The following is a 27,010-nucleotide window of genomic DNA, read 5'->3' as shown; positions in this document are numbered from 1 at the left end:
TCTGTTTCCTTTCAGTTTCTCATTTGAAAACCACCAGAAGCGTGAATGATCTTTAAAAAGAAAAAAGGGGGGAAATGATGGTTCACAAAATAGCCTGTCCATTATTAGTATTATTACATGGCAGAATTATTGTTTTTTGTGAAAGCCTTTTAAGATGCTTGAGGGGAAAAAGCAATTCCATAATAAATCTCTCCGTGCTAAAAGATTGGGGGGGGGGGGGAGAGAGAAAGGTTTACAGATCAAAGTGACCTTGTTAACTTCGTGAACTATTAAATGCACCAGGATGTGTGTGTCGTTTTAAAATGGTGCATATGCCTTTTTTCGGTGGACAAAGCAATGCACAGCCCATTGCCTCATGTCATGCACAAAGCTCCAGATCCATAACAGAGCTCCATGTACATGTCCACTGCATTTCCTTTCACAGAAGAGAGCAATATATAGTTGCTCACCCTGGATGCGTCACACTCCAGAGACATTAGATTGGGGATTAAATCTGGCAGAATCAAGGTGTCGGCAGTGATTCTATGGCCTGACCACAACAATCCTGCCTCCACGGATAATTGGTTGTAATAGTGAAGGGCACAGCCCACATGGCGGTGTAGCAGCTTCTCACAAACTCCAAACCTGCTGCTGTAAGCTTGGCCAAAATGCATGGGAAGCCACTCATAAAACTTTGTGCCATGCCTACAAGGATCGACATCACAAGCTAGTTCACCCACAAGGGTGGCTGTGTATGTAAATCAGGCCTTCCTTGGTCAGTAAAAAGAGAGAAATGCAAGATGGAAATGCCAGATTTGGCAGCATACTAAAGAACAAAAAGGCAGGGCAAACTAGTGATAAAATACAACACTTCTAACATTTCTATTACCGTAATTCATTAATGTTATAAGAGTTAATGAAAGTACAGCATCCCCCTTCTTTGATTACTTCATCGTAATATCAAATTCATGGCAATTTGGGTACAGTGTTTTGCTTGATTAGGAGCTAGGACACTTTATAAGCAGCAAAACAAGGCACTTCCAAGCAGAAGGAGATGGCTATCAGAACTGAGGATCTGATTTATCTGTGGGGCTACAAAGCCCACCCACCCACCCACTCCACCAATATAATTTGTCAGAGTTTTAGATCCCCAAAGAAGTGCATTTGAAAAGAGAGGATACAACTAGTCAGTAATCAAAGACCAAAGGGGGTCACTTTAAACACACACACACAGCCCACAAAAGGAAGGAAAGAAGTAATCAAACCTGCTGCAAAACAATGAAAGGTTCTGACTAATGGAATAATGTGTGATGGAACAGGTAGAAATCTGAAAATGCGACAGAAAAGCAGACCTCTTCTTAGAACTAGATGCAGAGTTTGTGCTGACTCCAGGCGGCATGTCGCTATAAAAGGAGTCGGCCTCACCAGGCTTTTTTACATAATCTCCCTGAGGGATTTGTCTAAAGCATAATGAACATTTTCAAGTCAGAAACACACTGAAGGTTAAAAAACAAAAACAAAAAACACATGCATATTCCAAATGTATGTGTATATATATATATGTGTGTGTGTGTGTAAATAAATACACACTCATATACATATACATATATATATATATATATAGCACAGGAAAAAGCTTAGAAAGGAGACCATGAAAATTTATCACATAACTATATAAATAAGAGAGAATGGCTACCTGAGAAAATAGGCTTACATTCTGTAATGGGGAAATGCATTCCCTGAGATACTTAAAAGTCTAATTAAGATATACACCCATTACAGTGTGTGTTTTCCTTAATAGGCCTAAAGGCAACAAGTTTGAACAATTTGATTTAAGAGACACTCAAGAGTGGGGTTAGGTATTGCCACCCTCTACATCCCCAATCGTTCCTTTTCTCCATCTCATGACAGGTTGGAGCAATCAATAAAGAAGGCCTTGATAATTAATAGGCAATTTTAAAAAACAAAAACACCCAATATTGTCCAAATATGACATGCGCACAGTGAAGGGGATTTCCTACTGCTGCCTAGCAGTCATAACAAACTTAGTTCCCCATCCCAAATTCAACTAAGGAGTTTCTTTCGTTAAAAAGGATATTCAAAAAATACCAAATCCCACTCTTCAACCCAAGATTCAAACTAATGCAATAGATTATAGATATATACCTACATACACCAGTACAATTTTTGTACTTTCCCTTACAAAAAAATTAGTTTTACACAAAGGGAAAAAAAGATTCCATATCTATGACACTGGACTCCTGTACTTTGAACTGTGATCAAAGAACACTTACAGGATGTTATCTAAGAAAGATTGATTAATTAATTAATTAATTAATTAATTAATTAATTAATTAATTATTGTGTGTGACAAACAGAGGTAAGAGTACTTGCTTTTCTAGTTTTCTTCAAGTACAAGATTTTTAATGTCAAACTTAGAGCTAACCCAATAGTGTTTTTTTAGAATTTTGTGAGCATGAAAGTGGAAAGGGTATAGAGAAGATATTTTTCATAAAGCCAAGTTGCCACCTAACCGCTTACCTTTTTGACACCATTTGTTTTCTAGTCCTAATGATCACATGCTCAACTGCTACCTGGTGCCAATTTATAGGGAAGCATTGCCCTCAGCTTCAGATGCCAGCACATGGCACCTTCATGAGGCCAAGTCAAACAAAGGACAATGCTGCTGGGCCTTATTCTAGAGCAGGGGTGAGGAGTCAGGGGTCCTCCAGAAGTTGCTGGACTCCAAGTCCCATCAACCTCAGCCAGCACAGCCAATGGTGATGGACACTGTAGTCTAACACCATCCATGAGGTCCCTTAGACCTCCTTTCAAGTTTTTTTTTTTAATTTGGAAAAAAATATTGTGGCTTAAAAAAACAAGTGCTCAGGACCAGTCAGGAGTGGGATCATACATGGCTATATTCATCTCTCTATTGATTAAAAAGGCAAACATGCAGACAAGTTCATAATGGGAGGGATTAGTGCCCAGGTAATTGGAAAATGCTCCAGTAATCAATGTTATGTACTAAGCAGAATTGAACTGGGTCTGAGGTTAAATTTCAACACTGTGGCTGCAAAGAAAATAAAGGTGTAATTAAAAAAACCAGCCCACATAGGGCAGGTACGGGGAACCCATGGCCCTCCAGGTGTTGTTAGACTCTAACTCCCATCAGCCCCAGTTAACATGGCCAACGGTCAGTGATGATGGGAGTTGTAGTCCAAAAATATCTGGAGGACCACAGGGTTCTGGTCTCTGCCTTAGGGCTCCACCCTCCTAAAAGAACATATCTCAGAATACAGGAATCCAAGTCTTAAGGGACAACACATTAACACTACAAAGATAGGAGCCATTTAAATTAAATTCATCAGCCCACAGCTCCATGTACACAAAAAACGTTACATTCCTAGCCATACTGATGTCTCTAATATATATATATATATATATATATATATATATATATATATATATATATCCCAACTAAATAATAAATAGGGATCACATCTGAAGCGTTCTGTGACATGTGGCCACACTGCTTTTTCACATACCTCTGTCTTCGATAGTTTCTTACAAGAGGAAGAAAGAGAGATAAGAGAGTGAGTTACCATGTTATACTTGCCATTACTCTACTCAGCGTCATAAGCTAAGAACTGGATCCTAAGAACTCCCAGTGGATTTCCACATGCAGAATGGGAAAGACCCACACCCTCCTTTGGCATCTCTTTGATGCCCCTGAAAAGCCACTTCAGAAAGCTGTGAAACTTTCAGGAACAGCACAGGACCTGGTGTGGGTGGCTGCAGTTGAAGAGAGGGGGTAGGACCCACCTTTGTGCAGCCCTTAGGATCCAATCCCAAAGATATAAAATAGAAAAGAAACCCTAGCAGAAATTGAGTATTTTTGTCTTTCCCAAGCAACTGGATCATTGCTATGAAAAAGAGCATGCCACTATGAAAACTGCATACAATGAAGCATCAGTGTTATGTTTGAAATGCATAGGCTGAGTTTAGGAAAGCCCTTTGGAAGAAAATGATGTTTCTTCTTATTTCAAACCCTGCAGACCCTGGGCAATATGAACTCACACACTGACCTGGTTCACATGACACAGTAAGACAAACTATGGCTTGCTGTGTCATGTAAACCCAAGTCAATGGCTTATTAGGCCCACAAAGATGTGGGCTTCCGGAAAGGAGCTTGCAACCATTTTGCTCCTCCCCAGTCCTTAGCTGAGCTAAGCCACAATTTGACTCATGCTGTCCAAACTCAGGCTTGTTGTGAAACTCCTTCCTCACTAACCATGAGGTTTCTTGCGCAAACCAGATCTGTTTTCATTCTCTCCTCATTCAAGGAAGGAGAGCGCAATCTCCTCTGGTACCTTTCAAGAGCTGCCTAACTTCATAAGTAGAGTTAGTATCATTTAACTGACTGTTAAGAAGAACCCTGCTTGCTGAGACCAAAAGTTGTTGTTAGGTAGAAACAATGCACAATCTCAGGCTTGGACGTCACAGGAAGTCAAACCCCTTTCAAGCTTTCTGGGGTTGTTTCCCCTCCTCATGCCAGGGTAGGAGTAAGAGGGGAGCACTGAACAGTGTGCACAAAGCATGTGGCTTATTCCCAAAACCTTGGGAGCCTAGCAACCCAGACTTATCAACATGTGTGAATGTGGCCTAGGATCAGTGCATGAGTTCAATAAATTTTATTTTTCCTATCATACATTTCGTTTAGACATGCTGAAACAAAGGTGTGCAGTAAATAATTAAAGATAGAATGTGAGAAAGTTATACTAAAAATTAGTAAGACAGGCTGTTGCCAGTAAATAATATAATTATTATGGCAAGTGACTTAAAGAGTACATCAGCTTTGCTGGCTGGGTCTCTGGATGTCACTGGACTACAATTCCCAAAATCCCCAGGCAGGATGGCTAGACTTGCTGTACTCAAAGGCTGTCCTCCAGTCCTATGCAGCCTTCAGTCTGCAGATGCAGCGGCATAGCATGGGTTGTCAGCACCCGGGGCAAGGCAAGTAATTTGCGCCCCCTAACCCGGGGCAGGGCAAGTAATTTGCGCCCCTAACCCCTAACCTGCCGCTGCTGCCAGCTTCTTCTTGCTGCTGCCTGGGCTGGTCGGGTGTGGTTCTCTCCCGCGCTGAGCGCTGCGCTGGGCGGCCGCTGCACTGGCCCTCCCCCAGATAGTCCCTCCCTCGCTCTCTCTCTGCTCCGCACCGCAACGCACGCCTGGCACCCTCCCCCTCCACAGTGGGCGGCGACCCGGCAGCTCGGATCAGATTCGCACAGCCAGCACTGTGAGAGAGAGTGAGTGAGCCAGGTAGGGGCAGAGAGCTGCGAGTGCGCCCCCCCAAATGTTGCGCCCGGTGCGGCTGGCACCCCCTGCACCTCCCACGCTACGCCACTGTGCAGATGTTGGACAACAAGTCTTCTGAGTACAGCAAGCCTAGAAAGGCAACTATCTGCAGAGAGAACTGGAAGCGGTTCTGATTAGGAAAACTTCTGATATTCTCTTTTGCCTAAATCATTTGATAATTCACACTGCCAATTCATACTTTTACTTTATCAAATCATAATAAAGTATAGAAAATCTTATGAAATAAAAAAATTACCTTTATTAATATAAGATATATATATATATATATATAATATAAATTACTTACTTGTAACCCCATGCAGTTATGCCCATAATCAGAGCCAACACTAAAATTGTACCAGCGATAGCACCTATAATGATATTTGTGCTAGTGACACCTAGATTAAAAAAAAGAAGGAAACAAGAATCTGAATGTATCTCATTTTGAGGAGAAGCGACACATACATAAAACTACAAAACTTTGGTTTTCCTAATACAGTTATTCAGCTAAGTCATACTTGGGAGTAGAGCTATTAAAATCAATAGACATGTCCATTAATATTTAAATGGATTCATTCATAGTATGATATATTTGGAGACAGCCCTAAATTCAGATTGCTTGTTTCATTTTTTAGAGGTGTAAAACTTTGGGATAAACACCCTCAGGGAGACATGTAGCAGCAAAGAATAAAGCGGGATTCAAGACAACGTGGGCCAACTTAGATGTGTTTCTTTGTTTTTTTAGTAAATAGCAGCTGAGTGTATCCATGTCACAATCTGGATCTGAACCCTGGCAAGAGCGGATTGGGCTTTTTGCCCCTGCCATACCTTGGGGCTGCACTCTCATTGAAGGAACAGATGCTTCATCTGGATCCAGTTCTGCCAATGAAAGAACAGTGGCTTGGACTACCTTTTACCAGAAGACAACTATGGCTTTTCCTGGATCAGGATAATTTAACCACAGTTGCCCATGCACTGGTAATCTCAGGGTTGGATTATTGTAATGCTCTCCATGTGAGGTTGCACTTGAGGTTTGTCTGGAGGCTGAAAAATGTTGTGGTCAGGCTGCTTGTGGAGGCAACTGTCACCAGCATATAAAACCTTGTCTGTGGGATATGCAGTGACTGCCAATCTTCTACCAGACCAAGTTCAAGGTCTTGGTACTCCTTGACCATATATAACCAAGTCAGACGATTGGTCAGTCTAGTTCAATATTGTCTGCAGTGCCTGGAAGTGGCTATTAATGGTTTCATAGTGCAGTTCCTCCACACACACCCCAATCTAGGGGTGCCTTGGACTCAGTGTGGAACCACTGAGTGATGGCCCTTTTTACAAAGCATGACTTCTAAGACAACCGAGTCTTGTGGCAGGTAGCTGTATTTGATAAACTGGGCTCTGGCCTGTGAAAGTTGTTGCAACGGTACCTATTATCAGTCTTTACATTGATGAAATACTCTACTGCTATGATGGCATGTTAAGTGGAAAATTAATGCACATGCTTTGAAGTCTGACCCCCCAAGTAGCCTGTGATCATTTCATTAAATTGTAAAACATGCAACTCACCTGGGTTGGGCATAAAATCATCATTTCTTGGTTTCATGATGGGTTTGGCACAGTCCGCACCAGTCCACAGCCCTTCACAGATACACTGTATTTCATTACTGCACACCTATAAAGAATGTAATCTAACATTTAGAAAGCAGTCCTCAAATCTGAATATGCCATCTGAATATATTGCTTTCCTGCTTTTCTACCACTAGGCTACAAAATGAGGCAGATGATTAATTCCAGTGCTTTAAAGTATACTGGATGATTTATTATTCTTATTTGTATGCCGCCCTATACCCGTAGGTTCCAGATTGGTTCACATGCATTTACTTTCAGCCTGTTTTACAGCCCTTTTGGAAGAGGCACAGAAAGAACCCTTGCCAGCCAGCCAATATTTACGGAATTAACGTGCAATCACTCCCTCAAGGCACTGCAAAACCTACTCCGTGCCCTGAACAGATGGTGCCTTCTGTACTTCCTGGACAGGAGCTGAAGTTAAAGGATTCTGCAGAAAGGCATCTGTGCTCCCAACATATCCTTCCTTGGCCACAAGGTGTCCCATCTTCTACATAGCCAAGGTCTGCATCTTCCTCTAGCTTGACATGACCCCCGCTGCAAAAGGACGCAAAAAGCCTTTGTTAAGTTAGATCCACCAAACTAAAATCCCTTTTTAACAAAACTGCTGTCAAAACATAGAACACTAAGTAACGTTTGTTAATCCCTTTTTCGTGGCTAGAAAAAAAGCTGACGTTTTCTCACAGTGGATCACACAAAACTTCAAAAAAAAAAAAAATCTGACCGGTGCTTAAGCAACCTGGAATTTATGCGACGTTATTTTAAATTTACAAGTGCAACTGCTCTGTATACACATAGCGATGGACGTGTGATGTACTGTTACCTCTGATCATGAAAATAACATACAATTCATGTGCTTGGACTGGGTCCTCCCCGTTTAGGATTTGAGAAATTACCTGCAAACAAAGGACTTGTCCACAGCCTGAAGAGAAGTCGATGTGATTTCGCCATCGAGTTCCCCAAGTCTCGGGGTGATAGAAACAATATTAGAGCACAAGAGATATCCACAAAGAACATCCCTGGAAGGAAAGATTAAACAAAGCATTCATTGTTGCTGCTGCTGCTGCTGCTTGAAGTAAAAAAAAAAGGGGGGGGGACTGCCTAAGAGAAATAGGTGATGTTTACTGAACATAAGCAATAGAACACAGAAAACTGCCTTATCCTGAATCAGACCTCAGCATTGTCTACACCAGGGTTCCCCAAACTTGGCCCTCCAGCTGTTTTTGAACTACAACTCCCATCATCCCTAGCTAGCAGGACCAGTGATCAGGGATGATGGGAACTGTAGTCCAAAAACAACAGGAGACCCAAGAACCCTGGTCTACACCGGGGTGGCCAACTCCCAAGAGATTGCAATCTACTTTCAAAATTAACAGTACCTCAGGCATTGGTGACTTCATGATTGTATTACTGCAATGCAATCTTTGCTATTAAATCTAAAATTATTATTATTATTATTATTATTATTATTGATGATGGTGGTGGTGTTAGATTTGGATATCTGCAAAGGAACATGTCGCTTATAATGCCTGAGAACCACAGGCCTAAAACATGAAGAAAATCTCAAAAGAATAGTGTTAACTTACTCATTCTTGCACTGTGTCCAAGTATCTTTGTCTCTGCCACAGTTGCCTTTCTCAGTTCCTTCTATATTCAACCTCTCGTAGCAATAGTTATCAGCGACCGTCACATCTTAAGAGCAAGGGGAAAAAATAACAGAAACTAATTTCCTTCAATCATGTCGCACAAGTTTGTTCTAAAAGGTAAGCACGTGTAAACATGGGAAGATTTTGGCCTGATTGAGATCACAATTTATATGCTCTCAACTATTTTTATTATATAAGCACTGAAGGTTCTCAGCTAAAGCATCCTTGAAATGTACCAGTGACTGAGGTGGGGTGAAATTGACAGGAAACTAGAGTTTGCAAAGGTATTATACAATTGATAAAGCACTTTGCTTCTAAAATAGTAGACATCTGTGGTTATAAAGCAGCAGAAATATCTGCTGCTGGAAACTGTAGCAGCTTCAAGTGGAATACTGCCTATTCTCTAGCAACCAGACAAAATCTAGAGTGGTTTAACCCATCTTCCCAAATAACTCCACGAACTGCAGCTTTGTGAGGGCAATAGTGGCCTTCTAACAACTCTCAGAAACCCCTAACAAACTAGAGTTCCCAGCATTCCTTGGAGGAAGCCATGACTGTATCATAGTACTCTAAAAGGATAGTGCAGATATGGCCCTAATGTTGAATCAGAATCTATTCTTCTGTAACTTAAGTCCATTAGATATAGTGCTGTTCTCTGGAGCAGCAAATAGCAAGTCTTTGCCTTCTTCTGTGTGACAGTCCTGATACCAAGCAAGTGGGTTTCCAGAGGAATACCACTTTAAAAAATAATAATAATTGGAAGCTTAAAAGAGCTTACTCACTTTCTCCCCAGATATATTTACACTGCCTGTCTCTTGTTTTACATCGTCCTCCAAAACAAAGGCCCTGAAGAGAAACCAAGAAAAGGACACATGGTCTATCGTCATTCCACATATTTCCCAAAAATCTATTGATTAGCTTGTTTCTACATTACTGAGGGGGAAAGGTTATAAAACAGTAAAAAAACAAAAACCCATAGGTACCAATGGGACATGCTGCCAGGTAAGTGTGCTTAGCAGCCTTAATATGCAACTCCATTTTAATATGCAATTTCAATTTCAACTGTTTGCCAGATCTAAATAAAAAGGTCTTACTATTCAAAAACCTATCCGCCCCCACTCACCTAACCAACTGAAGCACAACTTATTGTTATGTATTTGAAGTATTAACGTTACATTACAATTGTCTATCTGCCCCTAATGTGATATGCAAGAAACAAAGTGAACAAGAAACCGAACCTATAACATATACACATATATTTAAAAAGAAAGGGGTGGGGAAGAGACACGATTCTGGCACGAGATTCAGCAACACATGTTTAGAATCACAGGTTCCATTGTCCCAAATGAATCCTTTAACAGACGTCTTTGAACAGACTAGTTTTTATCTGCTCAAGCCTATCTTATGCAAGTTATCAAATGAAACACTGTACATACCTCTTCGTTATCGCATGAATACCCATCCATTTTGTGCAGATTTGGAGAGCACTAAAGAAAAAGCACAAGAATAAATATTGACATCCTGGGCATCAGTGAACTAAAATGGACAGGAATGGGCGAATTCAGTTCAGATGACCATCATATCTACTACTGTGGGCAAGAATCCCGTAAAAGAAATGGAGTGGCCCTCATAGTCAACAAAAGAGTGGCAAGAGCTGTACTGGGATGTATTCTTAAGGAAATCAGCCCTGAGTGCTCACTGGAAGGACAGATCGTGAAGCTGAGGCTCCAATACTTTGGCGACCTCACGAGAAGAGAAGACTCCCTGGAAAAGACCCTGATGTTGGGAAAGATGGAGGGCACAAGGAGAAGGGGACGACAGAGGACAAGATGGTTGGACAGTGTTCTCGAAGCTACCAGCATGAGTCTGACCAAACTGCGGGAGGCAGTGGAACACAAGTGTGCCTGGCGTGCTCTGATCCATGGGGTCACGAAGAGTCGGACACGACTAAATGACTAAACAACAACAACAAAGAAAAAGCAGAAGGAACCATATAAGCTAGACCAGAGTTTTTAAAGCTGCACTGCAGTGTCTAAAACTAATGCAAATGCAGCTTTTAAAACTTTCCTTCGATTGGACATTGCCTCCTGTCTCCCAAAATTGTTTTGTTCAAGTGGGTATTAATTGAATGTCCAGATTTTGCAGACCTCTCTCTCTCTCTGAACATAAGAAGCTGCCTTATACAGAGTCAGACCAATGGTCGCACTAGCTCCATACTGCCTACACTAGCTGACAGCAGCTCTCCAGGGCTTCAGGCAGGAGCCTTTCCCAATGCTCACCTGGAGATGCCAGGGATTGAACCAGGGACCTTCTACATGCCAAGCAGACGTCCTGTTGCTATACTGAGCTACAGCCTTCTAGTCGCTCATTTTGAAACTTTACCTGATTAGAGTCTCCCGTGCAACTCTCTGCAATATCACAATCATTCACAGCTTCTCTGCATACAACTCCCTTGGCTTCAAACTGAAAAAGAAACATTAAATATCTGAGCAGATCTATAACCTTTTGACAGTTCAAGTCAAAATACCACACACACAAAAATATTTTCTTCTTCTGTTCTTGGCATCGGGTTTAGCTGGGGGTTCTCATATGCTACTGACAAAATTCAAATGTCCAAGTACAATAATGAAGGTTACAATTACATGCCACTATATTTATAAACGGCACAACCCCTGTGATTAGCGGCCCATGTAAAGGAGGGAAGCAGTTTAAAGAAGCAGATTCCAGCTAAACGTAGGAGAAACAGACTGAAGCAGCCTGCCTCAGGAGGTGGTGAGCTCTGCTTTGCCGGAGGTACTTAAGCAAAGGATGGCTGGCCATCTGTCATGGATAACTGAAGCTGCATCCTCTGTTGCAGATCCTACAGCGAGAACTGGGTTTGGCTGTGTGACCTCCAAGGTCCCTTCCAGCTATAACACCATTTCATTCTGTGCTACTGTTTCTCTTTTAGTATCTTCTCAACTGGCCGACTTGTAAACAAACAAGTGTTTGAAAACAGGAGATACCGCGCTACGTCCTGCAGATGAAACTGACTACGAAGGAAACATTGGGATACTTTTTGGTAAGCTTTCAGAAAATGAGTCGATTCTGCTGGTAATCAAAAATAGGCATAATTACATAGCGGCGGGCTTTAAAACGGCCTTTTTTTAAATAAATAAATAAATATCCTTCACTTAAATACGAACCTGACATTTTTTACAGCAAAGTCCATTACTGCATTCGGAGTTAGCCGTTAGACTACAGGAATTACAGCAATCTCCACCTTCAGCACGACATTCCTGAGGAGTGGAGGCAATTTTAAAACAGCAGTTTGATGAGTGCATTTCTTCAAAACTATCCGTGCCTTTGCCTGACACTCTATGGTGCGCATAATGCAAACTTCAGATTAAAAAATAAATAAGTCAATAATTTGATGGCCTTGGGAGAAGCCTACACTCTGGCATCTACTAACTGAGAAACATGCTCTGAGCATGACGAGCATTGGATACACCTCTTCTTTTTACACTTGTTTGGTACATTGCAAGCAGATACAAAGTACCACCATCCGCACCACTGTGCATGCGTAAATGCACGGTTAATGTGCAGTTTGCTTCCTTCACCAAGTGGCTGGCGAGGAAGACAATGCAAACAGTAAGCCCGCCCCCTTAAGGCAGTTTCTCTTCTTTCTTTTTTTTAATGAGTTGTCTAATTTGGAAAGAAAGTGATGCCCCGGGCAAACTATTCATTGCATGACTTACGGTCGCAGTACCACAATCACATTCTTCTCCAGCTTCAACAAAGCCATTGCCACATTCTGGAGGATCGAGAAGCTGCGATGAAAAATAAATAAGGAAGACAGGATAAAAATGGTAAGTGTGGGGTTGCATTATTTGGCCACCGGTAAAACAGCCCACAGTCGTATTCATATGTTTAGGTGGAGGAGCTCTCAAGAATATGCAAGCTATAGCTATAACCCCTGAAGTTCAGGGTGTGAAACATTTTTCAGCCCAGGGACCACGTTCCCTTCTGGGCAAGCTTCCAAAGGCCAGGTTCCAGTGGCGGGGAGTGCCAAAGGCTGAGGCAACCAATGTAAATTTTACGTTTGTACAGCAGGATGCCTGCTGCACACATTCACACACTTCTCTGTCCTCCATCCAGACAAGCAAGAGTTCAAGGGTTGTTCATATACACTCAGAGTAGGAAACAGGGGCTGTGGAAAGTTCAGCGGGCAGCTAGGGCTGGACATGAGGTTTCGCACCGCTGCCATAGGTAACTAGTTCTCCTGTCTAATGTGTCTGTGCACATGGAGCATGGCACTGTTCATGCATCAGCCAGGGGTGAAGCTTGTGCATGCATTGTCACCCGGGGCTGTGACTACCACTTGTTTTCAATAGCCGCTTCACATATTTACATTCCTATTAAACATATTTACACATATTCGCAATGCCTAAAAAGGCTTGTGTGAGTAACATCTACAGTGACATACAGAAAAGAAAATGAAGCAAACATCTTTCCAATGTTACGCACTAAATTATCCCACTGTATACAAAGAGAGTCGTTTGTGGTTGCATCTTTGCAATGCCTTTTCATTTTTAAACAACCATTTTATTCTGGCTGTTGCTCTTTGTGGCAGCTTAGGTTGGACAGTGTTCTCGAAGCTACTAACATGAGTTTAACCAAACTGTGGGAGGCAGTAGAAGACAGGAGTGCCAGGCTCTGGTCCATGGGGTCACGAAGAGTCAGACACGACTAAACAACTAAACAACAACAAAGCGTTTGGGGGTTTAACTGCTGGTCCTGTCTCCTTGGCTGATTCGGTTTCTGTTGTTGTTTTATAGCATTTTCATTTTTAAATATTGTAAGACGCCCAGAAGGGAAGGATATAAATGCTTAACTTTTTTTTACTGTGTGTTATAGTAGTGGTGCTAGGGAAATGAGTTTCAATAGTTGGAAGAAGTCTTGAAAATAATTCAATTGAACCTTAATCCTAAACTCCTTTAACTTCCTTAAAACTTTGCCATTTCAACTTCAGTACTGCATATGCAGATTATTATTCATTATTTAAAATATTTTTACCCTGCCTTTCTCTTAAAAAGAAACCCAAGGAAACTCTCAACAAACTTTTAAACAAATCCATAAAACACCACATTAAAAAGCACTACTAGAGGCAGGGGGAGGCAGCAGATTAAATTTCAGGAGATGAAAAACCAGGGAGCTCTGAATCCCAGTGCTGTGATGAAAAGCAAAGCCAAAATTAAATATATGCAGATTTACTTAAAAATAGACTGCTGTAGAGGAATCACTGAATAAAGGGGGATTGGTCATCCCCATCTGTCGCAGGATATTCTAAGAGTCCTCGCCCCCTACATATGCTCTGTGTCCAGTTAAGTGGAACATTAAACAAAGCAAACAACCTCTACTATGGAAAGTGATCCTTAACCCCAATGTGTTGTAGAAACAATTCAATGCACAGTTATGTTTTTAAAATGCTCCAAAACAAAAACGACACTTAAAACTTCTCATCCAGTCCAGCAACGTTTTGGAAGGTCACAGATTGCCCACAGCCAATTTGGAAAGAATAAGGTAATATATAACAAGTGCTACACAGGTGGGTTTACCAAGAAGCATTTCAATACAAATGATTGGGAGGACACTGAGCTGAGCATCTGAGTAGACAGAATAATAAAACGTTACTTTCCTCTAGTGTCAAACCGCTATTACCTTGGTAGGCTTGTTGTAAAGGCAGGCTCCACCTCCGTTATTTAAAAATTCGTGGTACTCCTCAACGTCGCATTTGGAGAACTTGGTTGGAAGGTAATAGCTGCATCAAAGGGGGAAGCAGGTTATTTCATGACCCACCAGTGGATTCATAAACGTTCTGGAAGGAGTTCTATTGGACTGAAAGTGCTTCCACTGGAAGGAATATTTTTGCCAGTTATTTCCTTAAGCTCTTTTATTGCTAATTAAAACCAGTAGGAAGAAGTGTCATCGAAATGACTCTTGTGCTTTCTCCAGCGATGCCCTAGATAATCTCATTAGCTTTTGCCTTTCCACAGCTTCTGCTGTTCGTATTTGCAAATTATCTGGAGCAACAAGGAATACAAAATAATGATAAGGAATAGAGCTGAGAAACTTCACATGGATGTACAGTAAAGGTAAAGGGACCCCTCACCATTAGGTCCAGTCGTGGCTGACTCTGGGGTTGCGCGCTCATCTCGCTTTATTGGCCGAGGGAGCTGGCGTACAGCTTCCAGGTCATGTGGCTAGCATGACTAAGCCGCTTCTGGCGAACCAGAGCAGCGCACAGAAATGCCGTTTACCTTCCTGCCGGAGTGGTACCTATTTATCTACTTGCACTTTAACGTGCTTTCGAACTGCTAGGTTGGCAGAAGCAGGGACCGAGCAACGGGAGCTCCTCCCATCGCGGGGATTCGAACCGCTGACCTTCTGATCGGCAAGTCTTAGGCTCTGTGGTTTAACCCACAGCGCCACCCGCGTCCCCAGATGTACAGTACTCACTTAGTAAACTGGTGGTGCCCATGTGCCTACATGTTTCATGTTTAAAACTCAAGGAGAACAACAGCTATGAGAAAATTGTGGCTTATTAGGTGGGCCAAAAACATAATTTTCGTTTAGCTTCCATCATGAATATGCTTAGGGAGAATGAGTAGCCTAGAGGCGAGTTGTGTGTTCAATATGAAGCATGTCACTGATGCTTTTGTTTTCACTTCTGCAAGTTCAGTGGAAAAACAGGCCAAGAATTCAGCTACATTGGTCTATCCTTATTTTTATGACATGGTTGCTAGCCAGTAGGAGCTGAACTGGTTCAGATTTTGATATGTTGGGCAGGCAACGGTTTGTATCCAAATTAGCACTAAGCTAAAGTCACTTGGCGGTATACTTGCTCTGCTTGTAAAAAGTTTGGTGCCACAGAATACTGTTGCACACAAGAATGCACAAGCAGGTTGCAAGTAACTTTGTGTAAGAGGTTGTATAATCTGTTGAGCGACCGGTTTCCGCTAGTGCAGCTGATGCACTAGTGGATTTCTCTGCTGTGCAACATTAGAACTCACAGTAAGACGTGACATGGCAGAAGTCTATGGAAATATGTAGGGCACAGGAGAAGGCAGACAGAGAACTTTTTTTCACTCTCCCTGTCATAAGCATTGAAACTCATAGACATCCAAAAAAAGCTGAAATATTCAGGGCAGACAAAAGGAAGTACTTCTTTATACAGCACATTGTCACACTGTGGAATTTGCTCTCACAAGGTGCCATGATGGCCACCGACTGGCATTGTTCTAAAGGAAGATTAGACAAATGGAGGATGAGGCTATCAAACACAACTTGCCACAATGGCTATGTTCTACTTCTGCTGATGGAGGTGGTTTGCTTCTGAATACCAGTTGCTTCCCACATGCATCTGGCTGGCCACTGTGAGAACAAGATGCTGTACAATATGGGCCATGGGCCTGATCCAGCAGGCAGGCTGTTATCTCCCGAATGAGACACACAGACTCAATGGGTGGCAGTCAATGCTAGTCCTACTCAGAATAGACCCACTGAAGTTAATGGACATGATTACCTTATGTTTATTAATTTTAATGGGTCTACTCTGAGTAGGACTTAGCTGAATGCAACTCTTTGTCAATTTGACAATGTGCATCAATTTGCTGTCAGCCAATTCTGGTGCACAGCTCCATTTAATGCTATTTATTTAGTACAGCTTCCTCCGACCGTCCCCACCTCCTAATCTAGATTTTTTGCTGCGCTGAAGTTTCTCAAAAGAAATACCTTACCCAGTATCTCCCATTATGCAGCCAGACCATGTGTCCTCACACTTACACTCACCTAAAATAAAATAAAATAAATTACACACTCTTGTTTTTCCCCCCTTTGGAAATAATCTAAATATAGAAAAAAACATATTGGGAGAAACAAATAAGAAGTAAGGAAGAATACACAATACTTATAAATAACGCCTACCAAAAGGAGTTCTATAAAAGCAAAGTAAGCAAAAAGGGCATTTCTCATCTTTAAATGTATCATTCCAGAATTCCACGAAAAAAAATCGCTGCAAAACAAACCTTCATGGATTTGGGTCTCACAAGCATGTATGCAGTAAGTAAGTTTTAATGCCCTGTCCCGTATCTGACAGGAGAGGAGAAATACTTCCCCACCACCAGCCAGGTCATGAGGTGCAGATGTGGCCAATTCTAAAAGACCTGCATTTAATTTGCATACAATTACCATCGGATAATTGCCACAGTTAGACCAAAACTGTATCCCTGATTCGTTATTTAACAAACAATGCAATTCCAGAGAGTTCAGATGCATTCTTAGGAACATCTTTCAAAATTTCCTTTTCCTTCTGAAAAATAATATATAATTACAATGTCCGAGAAAGAGAAAAGGAGAGACTGGGACAAAGGTAGGGGGCATGAGAATACATCTGCCCTCCCGGGGGGGGGGAAGGATAAATAAATAAGCATATTTTTTTAAAAGGGAACCATCAACCAAACTTCCTTACCACTCTGCAATTTTCTTTTGTCTGAGAAAATGCCAAGATTGTGAGCTAAGGACTGTGCCAACGTTACTGACATTAAATCCGGCTTTCCAAACTGAAAGACAAAACAAGAGAAGCAACGGCTTGGAGAGGGGAAAAGAAAATCAATTTACAAGTGTTTTATAAATTTTAAAAGAATTGTCCTGAAGCGAAAGATGAGATTGCAAAGGCTTGTTCCATTTACTTCCCGTGAACCGTAGGGGAATAGCAAGCTGGCTGAAAGTTGCAAAGCATAGGCCAAATAACAGGTAAAAACATTTGCCCTTAAATGATTAGAGAAGACATCAAATACAAAACAAGCATTAAACTTTATTATAGGATATTAATAATAAAAAACCAGTGTGGGGTTGGGGAAGTGTAGCTAGACTGAGACTGTAGCATGGGGGTGGGGCGGGAGAGAAGGGTTTTAATCTTTTCCCCCTTCCATGTTCTGACTATACCAAGGGGAGCTTTCTTCCCACTGTGACAGGGGAGGGTGGGTCACACATGAGAGCTGAACCAGACATGGGTTTTCACAAAAACATTTCTGCATAGCCCTTTTGTGTTCCTAGGGGCATTTGGACCTACTTCGTTCACACCACCACCTTTCAGAAGCGAACAAATACCACCAATGTAGGCTGCCCCGCTGCGGCTGCTCTGAAACTGACTCCCCCTTTAAAGAAAAACAACAGAAACGATAGTGAGAAAAGCACAAAGCGGCAATTTAGAAACCACGGCATTTTCAAACAACAAGCATTAGCTTAGGATTCAGGAGACAGAAAACACGTATGCTTGTTTGTGAAGTTCCCGCTTCTGATTCAGCGCAGTGATTTGGAGGCAGCGGGGAGAAGGAAAGAGAGCAGGAAGCCACAGCCTTAAAAAGGAAGCTACCATGAATTTGAAACAACATGGAAACGATTTGAAAAGAGATGATCCACACAGATCAGGCTCCTTCAGTCTGATGCCCCCCAGATGTTTCGGACTATAAATCTCATGCATTCCAGCTGTCTGGGGCTAATGGGAGCACTCAAAAACACATGGCATCAGGGGAGGCTAACACAGATCCAGTAGGAATTGGGTGCTTTCAAGCGAGGTACCCAAATCGTGGCACAACTGCCTTGGGGACAGCATTAGAGAGATCCTATCTTAAAGTGCAAGTCAACTAAGACAGACAAGAGGAGCTCGTCTTATGCCTTGTTTACTCCCTTGGAAAATAAGGCACAAGGATACTAGAGGGGTGCAAACATAAATCCAGATTTAAATATTTGTGGGGGGAAATCAGTGGGGTTGGCTGGGATAAGCTCTCCTTGACTTTCCCGGTTTCACTTCTGCAGTCCGCACTGAAGATGGCATCGAGAGAAGACTGAGGTAATATTTAAAAATGGACATGGCCATTTTAGGTGTGTCTGATATATGCATGCCCGCACACACGAGCATTGCACCAAACCTAGAAGTGACCAGAAAACATCACAAAAATGGGTGGGACAGGATGGGGGTAGAACGGGGTGGCCTTACACGGGCCCCACCAATGCTCGCAAGGGTCCAGAATGTAATCCCTATACAAATCGATCGCTGTCTGTAGATGTAGGTTGAATAACCCATTCACTGCCTTAAAAGCAAAATTCCACAGACTACAGCAAATGTGTGCTCAAATCACTTCTACCACGCTTAAAATCCCATCTCTGTTTTAATATTTATGAAAATAGATGGCGTTCAGGGTCAAACGAGTTAGTTTAAACATGGGTCTGCCCTAATAATGTGTAAAGTGTGTGTTACAGTACACAGCGCATTTGGACATCATGTAAAATGTTTGGCTGTGTTCTGATGAAACACAAGGCATTACATGAACAGAGCCTCAAATTCCTTTATAGTTTCGTTTTCAACTAGCCACAGTTACTCAATCAGGCAAATTGTGGTTAGCCTTAACTGTGGTTTAGGGAAAACAAGTTAATCTTGGTTTACAATCCTGGTTTGCTTCCCAAAATCATTTTTTAAGATTAAACAGAGTTCGAGGTTTGGACGTAACAATAAACCACTGAATAAAAAATGGAAATGATAGCTTCTGATCACCTCAAGGCCATATCTGAGGAGAAGGGGAAAGTCGAGCATGCACATACCCAAGGCTCACGCATGCAGTCATAAACTGTGGTTTAGAATTATGCCCAGACCAAATTAATGTCAGTCAGCACTAGAAATTCAGAATACACTACCCCAAGTGATAACAAAACAATATGAAATTACGTACGAAAAAAGGTGAACTGCATCACTTTTCTCTTTGATAAAATCCCTCCTATATTTCATAAACTCACGCAGGGTCACCAGTGGGTTTTCAGATATGGTGAACTTGTTATCAGTACCCCAGGTTTCCATGGCAACCAAGACTATCCTGGTGTTGAGCTGTTCTTTGTAAATCTAGCACATTAACAAAATGAATGATCATCAAGCGACAGTATAAATTTTGCCTCTTTTTCTCTTTAAAACAGCCCCTTTGCCCCCATGTAGTTAAGGAAATGTTGAGCATAAAGAACAGTACTTTAATGAAGGGTCAGAGCCCTCTCCTTTCTAACAGATTAAAGCGCAATGTGATCAAGGGCTAAATATCTGAATATATTTTCAAGGCCATTCCCCCGCCCCCAATATAAGGGAGTGTGCTTCAAAACTTGTGAAAGCTTTGATTCAGAAACATAATACAGGAATGGTCCTAATGAGATAACTGAGACTTCTGCGGTTCAGTCATCCAATGGCAAAACATACACCGACGAAAAAATGCACTGCAGCTATCGCTCCCTGACCCAAAATTACCCTCCCCGTGATAAGGCTGACAAATCTATCTTGCACTAGCAGCTTGTGAATTATACTTACTAAATCTGCCATGTTCACTACTGATTTTGCAAAGCTGTTTGTGTGGCCGACCGATAATCGGTGCTTTTTCAGCTGAAGGACAAAAGACAGACAAATCCTAATCAGATTTCTAAAGCACAATTTCTATTCAGAACTCACTTTTATCAAAGGCTTGCTTCGCCCGTGAAAAATGGATTACTGGCAATCTATTTAAACCCTAGTATTGTTATCTTAAACTCCCTATGGTACCATGAAGGTCAAAGTACCAATTGATAGAAAGGGCATTCCACAAAGCTGATAGGCAAGAAGACAGTACAGGCCTCATTTGTAGCGAGATTAGCATCCCTCAACCTATATCTTACTGGGCCAGCTTGTATGTGCTTAGGAGAGAAAAAATAGCAACTGTTATGCTTCCTCAATGTCTCAAAATATGGTATTACCAGTGATTTATGATCAGAAGATTTCAGTTCACACATGGTTGCCAGAAAGCCTATGCCCTATAGTCCTATTCATGCAGTACTAGCATCCAGGGCACTTACACTGTGAAGCGGGAGCAGGGTTAAACTGCTGGTCCTGCCCCCGGGCTACCCAGCCCCTGCTCATGTGCATGAGTTCCAGGCGATTAGGACACCAGTGCAACCAGGTGTTCTGATTGCACTGAGCTGCTACACAGAAGCAGCTGTTCACACACAGGTGTTCCTCAGCAGATGTGAGGTGCTCACGTCATGCACCCCTAGGGTAGGACTAGCCCAGGGATGTGGTGTCAGAAGTGGGGGCAGCCAGCCAATCCCATTCCTCCATCACCGACAGAATGCTCTACATACAAGTAACATATGAGCAGAGCTTATTTGTTTCTATGAATTGGAGACACAGTGTATGCCTGGGAGATCTGGTGAAAAAGAATTTAGGGAAATAAACTGTGGAAGTATTTATGGGGGACAGAATAATGATATGGACATTAATTCATTGGGCTTTTATGAATATTTCACAGTGCTGCTTTTATAGTATTGTATTTTATTACTGATAGTAGTAATGTTTATGTTTTGTATGAGCTATTTTGGGCTGCAATTACCTTGGAGTAACCCTCACTGAGCTCGATGTGACTTATTTCTGAGCAGACACGTATGGGACTGTACTGTTTATATTGTGCAGCGCCCTGACTGTTAGTAGAAAGCGATTATGGAAATACACTTTTGTGGTCCTGAAAGTTTTCCAGTTACACAGTTTGTCCTTTTTCATCCACACACACACACACACACGCAACATACAAAAACACACTGTAGTTTCTTTGTTACAACAGAGTTCTGCCTCTTCCTTATTCTGGCAGCTTTCCAAGGATTTAGATTTTGAGACCTGCCTTTGCTCTTGGCTGCAGAACTCAAGTTTGCAATCATTATGAAGAAAGAACGGAAGAAAGAAATCTCCTTGGCAACTCTCAGTTTGAATAGTTCCACGATTGCAAAGAGAGCAAATTGCTTCAAAGTGCCTCCAATAAAATATGACTACCTTCTTTCCTGTTTCTTACAGAGGCGAAGAAAGCGATCAATAATCTCTTATTCCATGGAGAGACATCTTATGTAATAATTTGGATGAAGTTGGTGTGTGTGTGTGTGTGTGTGTGTGTTTAAGTGCCTAAATGGAACAAACACTTCAATCCACTCCTATGGAAACCTCATGGGGGCGGCGGGAAGCAGAGTTGCACCTGAATAATGGGTGGGGCTTGTGTGCGAGAAGGTCCCTGCAGCATTATTGATTGAAAATGACAATACCCTTTTTATTAATGAGTGAAACTCAATGATTTAAAGAAAAAGAATCACCAATGAGGAAGCGTGTTGTGGCTTACCCTAAAATCTTCTATACTAATTTGGATTGATCCTTTTGTGGAGTGGCTCCACCCCACATATTCTTTTGAATTAACATGGAGAATTTCTATAGTTAATTTCTATAGTTAATTTCATAAGTAGGACGGGACCACTTCTTTTGTGTTGTTTCACTCTTTCCCCCAAATTTTGGTAAACCGGGTGCATGAGCTATACTCATTAAAAGGCATCTAGCCTAGGATCAGATTACCAGCAGGTGTCTTTGGTAAATTCACAAGCAGATCATGAAGGTTTACCAGCCATCCCTGGTGACAATAATGATTATTTGTTGACATCTTGTATTCAGAGGTCTGCAATAGCTAAGGAGCCAAACTAGATGTAATCTAAAATGCACCTTTGCATTTGAGGCGCATATTTTTTAAAGTGCAAGTAGAAGCCAAGGCTGTAGTGGTGTGATAATTATCAGGATCGCAGCAGGAAGGGAGGGGGTTAACCTTTTCCTGCCACCTCCTGCTGTTAATGTAAGGAAAATCACTGTGAATCTGATGCAAATCTCTCTTGCACACACTTACATGTGTGTCTGCAGACATACAAAGACCAGCTCCTTTTTACTATTTTTAAAGAAATCTGCATGTTAAAGGCAAAGAAAAACTCAATATCACATTTATTTTGGTCCTAAACTAATGATGTTGAGGGGTATCTTTTTACCATTTAGAAACAGATTAAAAATGACGTAGATGCCACTATGAAGGAATATTACATTCAAGGCTGATTTCAAACTTTGTGGATAGTTTCTCTTAGCTAAATATATACCATTCAGCTAATACTGTAATTTAGAAGAAATATTAGGCATAATGTTCTGTATACAACCGAAGCCTTCTGTGGCTGCAATCCTATCAGGGATTAAATCCACTGAACTCAATGGGGCTTTGTTCTGAGAAGACTTATATATAGGATTACATTGTATACTTACCAACCTTTCCTATGTTATTATGTGGTTCTATGGAGCCACTCTAGGCATAACTTCAAACAAGCTCACCCTGATCATATATATCTGCATATCTTAGAATCATTTTGCTATAGGTATTTTATTGTTAATCTACTGCAGGCACAATGCTACGCGTGAATTATTGATTACTCCAAAAAGGCCCAAAATGCAAACCTCACCATTAGATGGTCATTTACGATCATTAGCTCAACATATTTAGTTTCCTCTTCAACTTTATACGGGCTCTGATGAACCTGCGGAAAGAGTAAGAAACTGTAAATGTGTAAAATGGCAACATATCTGATTGTAATAAATCTCATCGTGTTGGAATGAATTTATTTCCTTCGTTCTGGCCTCATTACAAAAGCACTTACAAGTAGTTCCGTGTACCAAATTAGCAACAGAATATATGCCCTGCCTCCCAGCATCAGCAATCTAATTCTGATGCAACTCTGGAAGAAACATAATGGGCAAATTTTGCATTAAGGTATTGATTGTGACCTGCCTCCCATCAAAGTGTGGTCTTTCTATGGGAATGCCACAAATCTATTCCAGAGTAGTGTGTGCACCAATAAGCTCAACAATTTATAAACTAAACAAACAAAAAGCAACTGGCTTATTTAGAGAATTCTGTAATTAAGAGGATTTTGAGAAGCTGAACCATTTTTTCTACTTTGTCAGATACATAGCACAGCATGCCTATGTGCTGGGTCCCCCTGCAGGTTCTCCAGAAAAATTGTGCCATGCAATTGTTGACATCAGAAAGCTCAGCCCCAGATAGAGAGCATGTTTGTTCTAGAGAACATCCTGGGAGATCACCTTGATACAGGTCTTGCACGTTTCCCAATGGCACACACCTGACATGAGACTGTAAGTGTATGTGTGTAGCATGAAATCTAAGACATGCTGCTACCTTTGAAGGATCACACATACACTCACTTTCCCTTACACTCAGTAGTAGCAAGTGTGATGCGGTGGAGAGATTTCTGTGTCATTTCTGTTTGTCCTATATACAAAAAGGCATGCTCAGCATTCCTCTACCCAATGGACACCATAGTCAACAGTTAGCCAAGGAAAAGCAGAAGTAACCAAAAACGAAGTAGTCACTTGTTAAGTATTTGCTTGCTAAGTGCAAGGACATAATTATGAAGTAAACAAGATTATTGCACAGGCGTAAGAAAAGCCTAGAGATCAGGATTTTTTCTTAAAAGAGGAGTTTCCATATAGTAATAGATACACTATGGAATTCCACCACTGACTGTGTTAAGTAGAACATCCTCCCAGTAGAAATGTATAACTGTTCTTGCCAACGTGTTTTGGGTGTGTGGTCTGCACTACTCTGCACTCTCACCTGGGTAGACAATAAAACTGCTTTTTCTCCTCTACAAAGTGTCCTCTTCTCTGAGACCACAAAAGGGAAGTTTCTCCTACAGGAGTTGCCCTCCTGTCCCTGGCACTGCTGCTACAAACCGAGATGTGGGTGGGTCACAATAGGGACACACAGGTGAATCAGTGGGACTGCTGGATTGGTCACCAGCAGCTCTGTAGCCCTGACCCAGGTAAGTAGGAATGACATCAGTGTCAAGAGGGCACATTCACCCTTCCACACACAGGAAGGGAAATAATCTCTCCATCACCAAGACACAAGCACTCCTGGTGGAACTGAACAGAAGGAACTCCTTCTGCCAGCGTAGTGGGCAAACCTGGAATAGGAAGCAAGGGGGAATCATGCTCCCTGCCCAAAGCAAAGCAGCAGTTTCCTTTTGGGACTGGATTTCTGATAGAGCAGGTGACATAGGACTTCCAGAGCAATGCTGTCTATGGCAGAGTTCTTCTACTGGGTCACCAGGTGATGCTGGACACAGCATGTTACTTGAATAAGGGGACAATGTCCTAACCGCACTATAACAGATGGCTCTTTGCAGAAAGCACTGAAGTCCATAGAGTTCTGAAAGCCCACGCGTCCTTCCGAAAAGAATCCCATATCCACCGAAAGATATGCCTGAATACACATTCTTTAAAGGGAAAAGTCAATAGGCACAGGCACATACCTGCCTTTTTCTTCTCTTGTGTCTCGGTTTCACAACAAACTTCTGTGATGTGGTGTTCATGTGCCAGAATTCTGAATGGAATACACACATTTCAAGTCAGAACAACACGGGTCGATAAAAGACAGGCATTTTCAACAGCAGGACAAAGAAAGCAATTGCATTGAGCAAGGCTGAACCACAGCAGTGAAATATTGCAAGCATTTCATGCGTGGCTCAATATTAAAAGTGGAGGTTTACATTTCTGCAGCCTTCAAAATGCTTTCCTGCAAATAAATGGTGGCCTTGGGCACCACCGTGTGGAAATGTGGACTTATAGACTTAAATAATAACACAGATAAGAAAGGTAGTCTCCAAATAATACCTAGTTTCCATTTCTCCATGGCTGCCTACCTGCTTTTCTGATGGCTACTTACAAAGCCACAGCATGCAGCAGCTTTATATATACACAATGAACCAACATGAGCAGAATATTACTGAGCCTCTACCACAGGAGTGGGGAACTGATGGACCTCCTGATATTGTTGGAACTCTATCTCCTGTGAGCCCCATCAAGGACTGCCAATATTAGGGTACAATAAGAGATAAGATCCAACAACATCTGAAGGGTCAAAGGTCCCTCACGCTGCTCTAGCAGTTATTTTGTCATTATGATCAGTATGTTACTGCGAGCTTTGATGCCTAGTCAGCGGCCAAAGACAACCAGCTCTTCACATCCATTTTCCTACACCAAAGCATTTTGAGTGCAGGCAATGTGCACTGTTAAATGGAGCCCTTACTCCCACTGACGTCAACAGCACTAATTTTCAGGCAAGTCTGTGGAGGATGGCAGCCCGGGCCAGGGATGATCAAAGCCCAATTATATCAGCATTTTAATTAGGCGAGATAAGATTTTTTTATATAAAAAAAGTATTAATGGCATGAAGAGAAGTCAGAACCAAAAACAGCATAAAAAGCCTATGTAACAAACATCTCAGCATTTCACCAAAAGGCAAAGTTTCCTTATCTGAACGATCATATAAATGGATTTTGCTACGAAAAACCAGAAGCGTATCATCACCCACCTACTTCTGAAACTGCCCCCAGGAAAGATATATGAATAACTGAAAAATGATTTTTGCTGTCTCTAAAAAACTGAGAGTGAAAAAAAACTGACAGCTTTTATGCAACCGAGTGTAGCTTTCATACACAAACATATTTCTTCATCATCCATCCCATGCAACAGTAGTTTTATCATGTTTTGACCTTTCTAAAAAAATAATAATAATGGAAAAAGGCAGCAGTCTTCATTCTGAACTCTTTTAGATGATTTAAAAGAGGGGTGGACAACCAGCTGTCTCAGGGCCACACACAGCCCTCAGCATGTAGCTCTCAGTATTTTGATACAGCAATTTGATGTGGTTTGGCAGAAGGGAGAAAAGGGAAACGCAGGAAAAGAAAGAGAGTTGGTCCCACCCCTTTTGACTTTGATTCTGCCCATCACGGGCTCCAGAACCATCGACTGCTGGGATGTGGCCCCTGCCAGATTTCCTCCAAGGAAATGTGGCCCTCAAGATGGAAAAAGGCTCCCCAACCAACCCCAAACACTTCAGAATGTTTTCATAGGCACTGAAATATTTCCAGATTCCCCTAATAGGTTTACCCATCCGTTTAAATGTATCAAAATATTAATTACTCACAGCTTCAAGAATAGTACAATGGCAGAAATATCTTTAAAATATTTTTTTTCAGAATTCAAATCAAACTGCTTTTGAAAAGTATTGTATAATTAGATGTATTTATAAAAGGTAAAGATAAAGGTACCCCTGACCGTTAGGTCCAGTCGCAGGCGACTCTGGGGTTGTGCGCTTATCTTGCTCTATAGGCCGAGGGAACCGGCGTTTATCTGCAGACAGCTTCTGGGTCATGTGGCCAGCATGACTAAGCTGCTTCTGGCGAACCAGAGCAGCGCACGGATACACCCTTTACCTTCCCGCCAGAGCGATACCTATTTATCTACTTGCACTTGACGTGCTTTTGAACTGCTAGGTTGGCAGGAGCTGGGACCAAGCAACGGGAGCTCACCCCATTGTGGGGATTCGAACTGCCGACCTTCCGATTGGCAAGCCCTAGGCTCTTTGGTTTAGACCACAGCGCCACCCGCGTCCCTTAGATGTATTTACAGTTTATATAAATTGTATAAT

General features: G+C 41.8%; 1 protein-coding gene across 13 annotated transcripts in view; it reads right to left on the bottom strand.

The window, feature by feature from the left end:
* Nucleotides 1-27,010, bottom strand: part of ADAM22 (ADAM metallopeptidase domain 22) — a 122,579-nt gene that overhangs the window by 22,989 nt on the left and 72,580 nt on the right. For 7 of the 13 annotated variants that reach the window (XM_079948273.1, XM_079948281.1, XM_079948282.1 and 4 more), the window contains exons 8-27: nt 24,831-24,901; nt 22,959-23,033; nt 19,993-20,064; nt 19,376-19,542; nt 17,719-17,803; nt 17,116-17,206; nt 16,385-16,436; nt 14,307-14,406; nt 12,344-12,415; nt 11,792-11,884; nt 10,989-11,069; nt 10,043-10,093; nt 9,389-9,452; nt 8,547-8,652; nt 7,857-7,979; nt 7,329-7,497; nt 6,901-7,006; nt 5,645-5,735; nt 3,528-3,545; nt 1,245-1,439 (exon numbers count right to left, since the gene is read on the bottom strand). In XM_079948273.1, coding sequence (XP_079804399.1) covers nt 1,245-1,439; nt 3,528-3,545; nt 5,645-5,735; nt 6,901-7,006; nt 7,329-7,497; nt 7,857-7,979; nt 8,547-8,652; nt 9,389-9,452; nt 10,043-10,093; nt 10,989-11,069; nt 11,792-11,884; nt 12,344-12,415; nt 14,307-14,406; nt 16,385-16,436; nt 17,116-17,206; nt 17,719-17,803; nt 19,376-19,542; nt 19,993-20,064; nt 22,959-23,033; nt 24,831-24,901 — 1,882 coding nt within the window. The remainder of the gene's footprint in view (nt 1-1,244; nt 1,440-3,527; nt 3,546-5,644; nt 5,736-6,900; nt 7,007-7,328; nt 7,498-7,856; nt 7,980-8,546; nt 8,653-9,388; nt 9,453-10,042; nt 10,094-10,988; nt 11,070-11,791; nt 11,885-12,343; nt 12,416-14,306; nt 14,407-16,384; nt 16,437-17,115; nt 17,207-17,718; nt 17,804-19,375; nt 19,543-19,992; nt 20,065-22,958; nt 23,034-24,830; nt 24,902-27,010) is intronic. The other 6 variants (XM_079948280.1, XM_079948284.1, XM_079948274.1 and 3 more) reach the window with 3 other exon arrangements.

Source organism: Podarcis cretensis (assembly GCF_951804945.1).
Source record: "Podarcis cretensis genome assembly, chromosome: 12".
Lineage (NCBI taxonomy): Eukaryota > Metazoa > Chordata > Lepidosauria > Squamata > Lacertidae > Podarcis > Podarcis cretensis.
This window is presented reverse-complemented; position numbering and strand designations above follow the sequence as displayed.